The 8965-nt window shown below is 28.3% G+C and overlaps 1 protein-coding gene across 5 annotated transcripts in view; it reads left to right on the plus strand.

Moving 5' to 3' along the window:
* The window catches only part of LOC106679834 (adenylyl cyclase 78C), a 305518-nt gene that overhangs the window by 284481 nt on the left and 12072 nt on the right, over window positions 1-8965 (plus strand). For all 5 annotated transcript variants that reach the window (XR_010844843.1, XM_014419197.2, XM_067052479.1 and 2 more), the window contains exons 7-18: window positions 290-471; window positions 1719-1911; window positions 2164-2313; window positions 3518-3597; window positions 3693-3842; window positions 4317-4453; window positions 4588-4681; window positions 5593-5731; window positions 5817-5911; window positions 5982-6173; window positions 7417-7514; window positions 7606-7807. Coding sequence is in view for 4 of the 5 variants with exons in the window: in XM_014419197.2 (XP_014274683.1) it covers window positions 290-471; window positions 1719-1911; window positions 2164-2313; window positions 3518-3597; window positions 3693-3842; window positions 4317-4453; window positions 4588-4681; window positions 5593-5731; window positions 5817-5911; window positions 5982-6173; window positions 7417-7514; window positions 7606-7807 (1712 nt within the window). In the remaining variant the exon portion in view is untranslated. The remainder of the gene's footprint in view (window positions 1-289; window positions 472-1718; window positions 1912-2163; window positions 2314-3517; window positions 3598-3692; window positions 3843-4316; window positions 4454-4587; window positions 4682-5592; window positions 5732-5816; window positions 5912-5981; window positions 6174-7416; window positions 7515-7605; window positions 7808-8965) is intronic.

Here is an 8965-nt window from a genome sequence, read left to right on the forward strand (position 1 = left end):
TATTTACTATTTTAAAAAAAATAATAATAAACCTGTGCCACCACAATTTGTGAATGGTCTTGAATCTGGAGTTCAGTAATGTGTATGTATAATAAAGTTATGTGGTCAGCATCCAACCTCTACCGCCAGCTTTGTTTTGTTGTTTATTCATAAATTTACCATAAAAGTGGTAATGTAAATTTAGTGTCAATTTTTTCTGGTAATGAAATTTTTCAAATTTAATTTATTTAGTTCAAATGAAATTTTTCAAATATAATTTATTTAGTTCATGTTTCCATATTTGTTACAGGTCTTTTGGGAAAGTGCTATGGATTTTCCCCTCCTGAATATTTAATATGGTATGTGCTCTTTATAATTTTTGTAACATACTCAATGCTGCCATTGCCTCTTCGCTGGTCAATAACATCAGGATCTGTTACCTCGATTCTCCATACGATAATCACAATGACTGTTCTTCTACAGGCAGGAGAGGTAAGTTTAACATATGAATAATGTTAATCGTTTGAATATAAATAATTTTTATATTTATTATTCTGGCTTCTTTATAGCGAGAAATTCATTATTAACAAAAAAAAGATCTCTTTCCATTCATGATGCCCTTACTTTCAAGCTGCTTAAAAATTGTTTAACAAACTTATTTGATAACACTTTATATTATAATTTTACACAAATAATTTATATTCAGGGTTAATTACAAATAAATAATTTTATCTTTGAGGGTAATTGAACAAGTACCTTCTACCCAAAATTTTAATCTTTAACTTCCCAATTCCTGCTTGTACCATAGATTATTTAATTTTAACGATGTAGCTCATCAGTCTTATTTTTATGATTTATCATTACCTTGCTTACTTAATTTGAGTAATTAAAGAAATAATAAAACCATTATAAAGGAATTAAATTTTCTACAAGATTAGTTCATTCAGTCTACATCATAATAATATTGGGTTGTAAAATAAGTTTGTAGTGTTTTTCAATAATTCACTTTAATCCTCTCTGTGTTTATAAAATCATATTTACTTGGTCAATAATGTTTACTTATTCTAAAAAAGGATTAGTTAAGGTGCTTTTATGCATCAGTTTCAACCGAGATTCTTTATGTTTAAGTGGTATTTTGCTTGCTCAAAATGGAAGAGAAAAAAAAATTTATCTTTGTTATTTAATGATTTTTTATTTCCGAAAAGGAAAATCTGCTGCACAGAGGGTTAACAAAATTTGCAGTGTGTATGGTGATGATACCTTAGGAGAAGGCACTGCCAGTTCAGTAGTGGAAATTTTGACTTGGAAAATTTTTCGGGTTGTTCTTCAATTGTTGATGACCAAATTCAAGCATTGGTCACAGACTACCCTCACTCTACGACATAGGATATTGCAGAAAAGCTTAACATATCTCATGCAAGTGTCTCAAATCATTTGGGGCTGTGGGATATATTTCTCGAAGTGATATATGGATTCCACACAATTTGACAGAAAAGAATTTATTGGACCGCATATCCTTTAGTGATTCCCTCCTGAAACGCAATGTTAATGATCCATTTTTTAAGAGGTTAATAACTGGGTATGAAACGAGGGACCTGAACAATAATATTGTGAGGAAAAATTCCTGAAGAAAATGAAGTGACCCGCCATTAATGGCTCTAAAAGTAGGATTACATCCAAAAAAGATCTTCATTTATCCTAATAATTTTTCTAACAATTACTTTTTCTTTTCTTTTTAGGATATTGGTTGTTTATTAAAACAACTATTCTCCACCTGGCTCATCTACAGTGCAGTTAATTTCACTGGAATGTACACCAAGTACCTTACAGACAGGAGCCAGAGGAAGGCATTCTTAGAAACTCATAGGTCAACCGAGACTAGATTTAAAACACAAAAAGAAAATGAACAACAAGAAAAACTTCTTTTGTCAGGTAAGGTTTTTATACAGGATCTAAAGTCTCCACGAAATGGTTAAAATTTTGTTGATCTATAATTGTATATTCCCACCTATTAAACTGACCCTTATATTCTATTTCTTTGCATTTCTGAATACTCAATCTCTTTAATGTTTATGTAAAACCATCAGTTTCATCTAGTAGAAAAAAAGGGTCCTAACTTTTATCATCTTTCTATCAATCTTTATTATTTGTTTTTCTAAATTTTGATGATAATTTCTCTTCTAGTTCTGCCAGATTTTGTAGCAAGAGAGATGATTCGAGATATTGCCAGTGAATCTGAAAGGGGAGCCTTCACACCCCATCAGTTTCATCGAATTTATATTCACTGTTATGAGAATGTTAGTATTTTATTTGCAGACATCAAAGGTTTCACTGGTATGTAAAAATAATTTTGAAAATAGTTTAAATCTTATAATTTAAATTAGTTTTTTTCCCTCCAAGAATATATTGTTATATTTTGAACTTCAGCAATTATAGTCATGTACTTTTGGTCTACAAAACAGTTCATATGTAAATAATTCCTATACAGCTGACCAGTTTTTCCATTTGTTGCTCATGAATAAAATGGTTGGATGCCATCTTCATTTACTTCAGATCAAGCAGCCAGTAACATAATCAGACTATCTAATTAATAACGATCAGACATCTTGTTGTTCAGAAACATTACATTTGTACTTACAAAAGAAAAGGCTTTTCATCCATTTTTTTATTAAGGCTTTGTATCCATTTGTTTATTCAGTTTTTTCAATTATTCAAACTATATATATATTGTACATTCAGAATGAAAGAGTTATGATAAACTTTTTTGTTCTTTCTTTTTTTTTTGGAAGAACAAACATTTGACACAGGTTGTTTTATATCAAAGTCCCAGAATGTATTCTCTGATAGAACATCTATTTTATCTATTCCTCTAGCCTTATCAGATGATAGGAGTCCTGCCATTAAAATTTCTAATGTTAGAAATTTTGAGATGTGCTTCTTTCATTCTGGATGTGCGACATTCATGTTATATCTAAATTTTAGAATATTTCATATATGGATAGATATTTAAGCCTTAAATCCACACAATATCTTTAAATGATGCTGGTACCAAGATCCCAGTCATGAGGAGGGAGAAGGCTTAAAATAAATACAGTACATTACATATTTTATTATAAAAATATCTGTTAAGGGGGTTAATTTCCTTTAATTGGAGAAAAAAAAACTATTATGCACCAAAAATAAACTTTTGTCCTGAGAAAGTGTACATTTCATTAACTTACTGTATAATTAATAGTTAGAAAATGAAAAACTTCTTTGAACCAAATTAGGTGACTATATGCAAATGAATGTCACAAGAAATGATTTAATGAAAATCTTACATTCAAAATATTGGGAGAATTGCCCATTTGTTAAAGTCAATAAATCAGTTATCATTGCAAACCTTTATTTTAGCAACTATCAATTATTTGCGTGTATAAGTATTTATTTATTTTTTTTAATTAATAAAGCAGATTACTTAAATTATATAATAGTTATAACTTTTTTTTTATTTTATTGATTTCCTCCAAAATTTAATATTTTAAATAATACCTTACAGCATGGGCCAGTCAAACAAGCGCTCAAGAATTGGTGAGGGTATTGAATGATCTCTTTGCTAAATTTGACAAACTGGCTTTGGTAATGTATTAAAGACTTTGCTAACACCATTAGTATTGGAAATAACTGCAATATATATTACTATTCCTGAACTAATTTTTTATAAATTAATACAGGAAAATCATTGCCTACGAATAAAGCTTCTTGGAGATTGCTATTACTGTGTTTCTGGATTGCCAGAAGAAAGGCAAGACCATGCTTCTTGTTGTGTTGAGATGGGTCTCCATATGATTACCGCCATACAAGATGTCCGCAACAAGTTAAATGTAAGATTCCTTATTTTTAATAATTATTACAGAATATTATTGTTATATAATCCAAAGATTATCATTATTAAGATAGAAATTTCCAATTAAATTAATAATTTACTATTCTATAATCAAAAATTTCTATTTCATGAATAGGACTTTAATTTCATTCCTTTTGACATGTAGTTTCATATCGATTTAAAACAATAAGTATAGTTTTTAATTTACATTTTAACTACTAGCTAATTTTTCTAATCCTTATTTATTTACATTTAAACAAATGTTTAAATTCTAATTTAAACTACTGAAATTATGCAAAATTTATTAAAAGAAATCAGAACTAATTATAAGATTCTAAATTTATATTTAGAATGCAGAATATAAATATTTATTCTGAAAACATAAATTAGAACTTCATGAAAAATTATAACAACAAATATAATATTAAGGAGTTAAAAATGTCTAAGTTTCTATTAAATCTTTGGCTTTCAGGTTGATTTGAACATGAGAATTGGGATTCACTCAGGTTCAGTACTTTGTGGAGTACTTGGCCTCAGGAAATGGCAGTTTGACGTATGGTCCTATGATGTAACGTTAGCAAATCACATGGAATCTGGTGGTATCCCTGGGTTAGATATCTTAATAATCTCTAAAAATCAATAGAAAATTATTTATTACTGATCATTAGCTGTGAATTGTTTTTGTTTTATAATTTATGAAGTTTAAATACAGGAGAGTTTCAATTCAATTCAACAAATTTCAGGAGAGTTCACATCTCAAAAGCAACATTAGCATGCCTTAATAATCAGTATGAGGTAGAACCTGGATATGGTGAGACTCGTGACTCCTATTTAAAAGTAAAAATACTTTTAAACTTTAATTGTTCAACTTCTAATAATAAAAGTATTAATCCTTATAACATGATCCTTGCTAGAAATGTGGATATTTTCTTACAAAATAAATGGACATTGATAAGACAGCAATATTTTTTGTGAAACAAAAAATAAAATTAAATAATTATTTTATACATGTACATCTCTAACATTTGTTTTTTTTTTTTGTTTTTTTAAAGTCATGAATGAATAATAATAGGTATAATGAATAATAAAAACTTTGTACGTTATTCTTTTAAATTATAAACAATTTCATTCTAGGGCTAAATTGTTAACCTTTTAGTTTAGCTACTGATGATCAATATTACAAATTATCAGTTATAGCCAATTCCCTTCTATAGATATTAACTTTTGAGTCCAAAATTTCTTTTGGATTAGTCAAAAAATTTTTGGTGAATAAATAAATTTAATTTCCAAAAACAATTTTTAAAAAAGTTGTGAAACAAGGAGCTTGAAGTTATTTGCAAGCTTTTAAAATTTCCTTTTTCCTTAATTTCACTTGAAGTGGAAAACTGAAGCATGTATGATTGGCTGCAGTATTATAAAGCAAGCACCTTACGAAAGATTAATAGATTAATAGAGGAGTAAGAAATGGTTATGAGAGCAAACTAATCCTCGGGAACCATATTTTATTTCCTTTTTATTATTGATAGTTTTCAGTATAGTGGGTTGACTAGATAGTTTTGTTTGGAAAATTTAAACTAAAATATAATTTTTTTTTCCATTATAATAAAATTTATATTTCTCTGTGAAAGGAATCATGTTATGAGAACTATCCTCAATTGTATACTAATATTAAATTACTGTATACCTGTATACAAATAAATTATATTAATGATGATTAAATAATTATTTGTAACTGTTACTTTAATTAGGAACATGAAGTAGAAACATTCTTAATTAAACAACAAGCACCGTCTAAACCTCACACAGTCCAACGTGAAATATCTCGTACTAGGTTATGGTCTGAAGGTGATCAAACATTGATAACAGTACAGCAATTTACAAATAGCAGTAAGTTTTTTGTTCATTATGTTTTATAATCATTCAAAATTTATTATATTAAAAAAATATCTAAGTTTTTAACCGTGATTTCTAGAAAAGAAAAAGCAAATGGATAGTAATGGTAACCATGGTAATCATACAGCAGAAAGTTATACTGAAGATTGGACTCCAGAAATTCCCTTTGAAAATGTGAGTAATGTACTTTTTTTTTTTAATTTATAATTGTTCGTTTTCATTTTATGGTGTTCTGTTTTTGTAGTTAAGTGCAACTGGGCCAGAACAAGAACGAAGTGAAACTGAAAAGGAAGGAAATCCTGTAAACCTGAGTTCAGCAGAGGAAGCCGATGTTATTATGGACCATTGTATAGAAATTGAGAGCAATCAACGGATGAGGAAGGAAAATATTAGTCCATGGACTCTAAGATTTAAACAGCCTAAAATGGAACAAGAGGTGATCTTGAAAACCAATGTCTGAATTTTTTCATGTTTAGCTTTTCTTAATATTAATTGCTTTTTGTTTTCTTTCTCTTCATTCCTATTTTTATTCTGTTGACCCTTTTATATCAATAAGTAATTTTTAATATTTTAAAAATAATTTTATCATGTAGACCATCGTTTTCTTATTAAAATAAAATAACAAAAATTAAATAATAGAAATGAAAACTATGTCTTTTTATGTAAAGGAGTAGTGTTCCTAATACTGTTAAAGTACCAATCTTTCTTGGCAAGCTTAATGTTTTGGTTCCTTCAACCTGTCCACCATCAGATAGCTTCACCCATGTTTCTAACAATTTTATATTTTCTTTCTTTGCCCATTTGATAAATAATGAAGTAATATGCTAACAAATATATATTTATTCAATGTTGTTATGGGCCATGGGTATATTAGTAGATGCTCTTTGGGTATATCCCTTCATCTATTCCTCCATTTCCATTGATGGTAGAGACATGAATTAATACCTTTGCACTGTACTTTTAATGGATTCATTATGGCCCACTTAAAATTTATCATAAACTTCAAGGTTTATCCTCATTTATGTAGATTTCAATTTCAATGAGGCTGACTCGATAATTGCAGATCCTTCATTTACTTATTATTAATTTTATTATATATATTATTTATTATCTTCATTCAATACCATAAAACTGCAAGGAATCAGATATTGTCCTTGAATTTCATCACTTCATGTTAGCCTGTCAGGTTCAACCTATTTCCCTCTTTTGATTCCCTTTGGTTGCCCACAATATGTAGCCTATTACAAAAAGATATATGATTGGCAATAGAGCTCATTCTTGGCATTCTAGAATTTTTCCAGAAAGTTGACCTTCCTGAAGTACTCGATAGTCAAAGTGGTAAGAACATAAAATTTAATAGTTTTTTTTTATTTGATAGTTCTTTGATAATCTTCACATAACTTCACCATCGACTAAGTCAAAACCTTTCTCTGGAATTATGAACACCATATTAAAAGTGGCTTTGTAATTTCCTATTTATTTAAATTATAATTCATTGGGAATTTATGAGCTTAATGAAGCTCCTACTGTTTCTGAAGTTGGATTGTTCTTTCTTAAGTTTTTAATTTATTTTTTTTTTTACCCTAATATTTAAAATAAATATTGATTTTTTATTTTGATCAGTTGAATATATGTCTTCATTTAACCTCCAAATATTATAATCACAAAATTTTTTTTAGTTCTGCCAATTGAGAGAGGACATGTTCAAATCAAATATGCTCATTTGCTACATTATTTGGCTATTTATTGTAGCATGCCAAGCAATAATTCTACCTAAGTGAGTTTTAATTTTCTATTTTTTCTATAGAAAGAAATATTTACAATCGATTAATGCTTCAATTTATAAGGTAAACAGTTTTTCTTTTCAGATGTCCTCTCCTATTAGGATTTGTTATTTTTTCTACTGTACTTTTAACTAGTGCTGTTCTTCTTGTAATGGCAGAAGAATTACCGAAGCTTCCTCATCGTCTTCAACACATGTCTGCTGTTCTAGTTCATAATAAATTTAGAAGAACACTGTTCATTTTAGGTTTTCTGATTATAATGTGTGCTGCTTCTACTTTAACACTGGTACATGACTTTCAGTTTTAATATTTAATCTGTAAATGTTGTTAATGTCAATGATATTATTTGATTTATGCAAAAATGCTATAAGCAGAGTGTCCTGCATTTGGATTTATACTGTATGAATGTTATAACTTATTTAAAAATTATTATTTTTTTCTAATTTTCAAAACATTGGTGGTGATGTTCAAATATTGAAGATATTCCACAATTTCCTCTACCAGTAAAAATGCATTGTCTACTATATTATTTAATTCATTAACAGATCTGTATACTGTCTGCAGTAAGCTCTTTGTATAATATAATAATACCTCTTATAATATATTTATTGTAATGATCAAAAATTTATTAAATTAAAATGAAAAGAATTTTCTTCGTTTTAAACTAAATTCAAATATAAAAAAGATAGCTTGGGTTCAAAATTAAAAACTTTAATACTAAATGGATAATAGAATTTTATTTAAGTTTTATAATATAAAAAGACTCTATATCTCAGGGCAGGTTGGGTTGCTAGGAAATCAGAACAGGCATTTACAATAATTAAATTAAAATCTATTTTACCCATGTATCTATTTTTACGTATAGCAAAACTAACCAAGTTCACGATTTTCCTTTGATGATCCTTGGTATCTTCTTTTCTTCTATTCGTCTGTCCTAGCGTCCAAGATGGCTTCCTTCTTGACAGAAATTGATGAGGACCTCCTCATCCTGAAGACATCCTTTCTCTTCCGCGCCCCAAACCAAACGAATGCTCCCTCCAAAACGATAACCTGCCTCGAGGTTACATGTAAACATCGATTGTCGCACAACAGTTAGGGATTTTTCCAAATGATTTAATTTCTGAATATTATTCATTAGCACTATTTCTTGATTTCTATTTTTCCTTTAATTTACTGTATTTTCAATTATGATGGGAAGAGTTAAAATAGTTTTTATGATATTTGAATCTGCTCAAAATGGCCTTGATTCAACGGACTTGACTGAAGAATACGTACCGCCATCTTGGTTTTGTTTTGAATCACGAAGTTATTATAGACAATGAAAATTGGTTAGCTTGCTTTTTGATTTAAAATAACAAATAAACAATACTGAAACAATATACATAAATAAAAACGTAATTAAAATAATTTATCTATAAATATCAACTATTTATTAAAAAAGAGG

The sequence above is a fragment of the Halyomorpha halys genome, unplaced genomic scaffold, assembly GCF_000696795.3.
Source record: "Halyomorpha halys isolate HHAL.00 unplaced genomic scaffold, Hhal_1.1 Scaffold223.1, whole genome shotgun sequence".
NCBI lineage: Eukaryota > Metazoa > Arthropoda > Insecta > Hemiptera > Pentatomidae > Halyomorpha > Halyomorpha halys.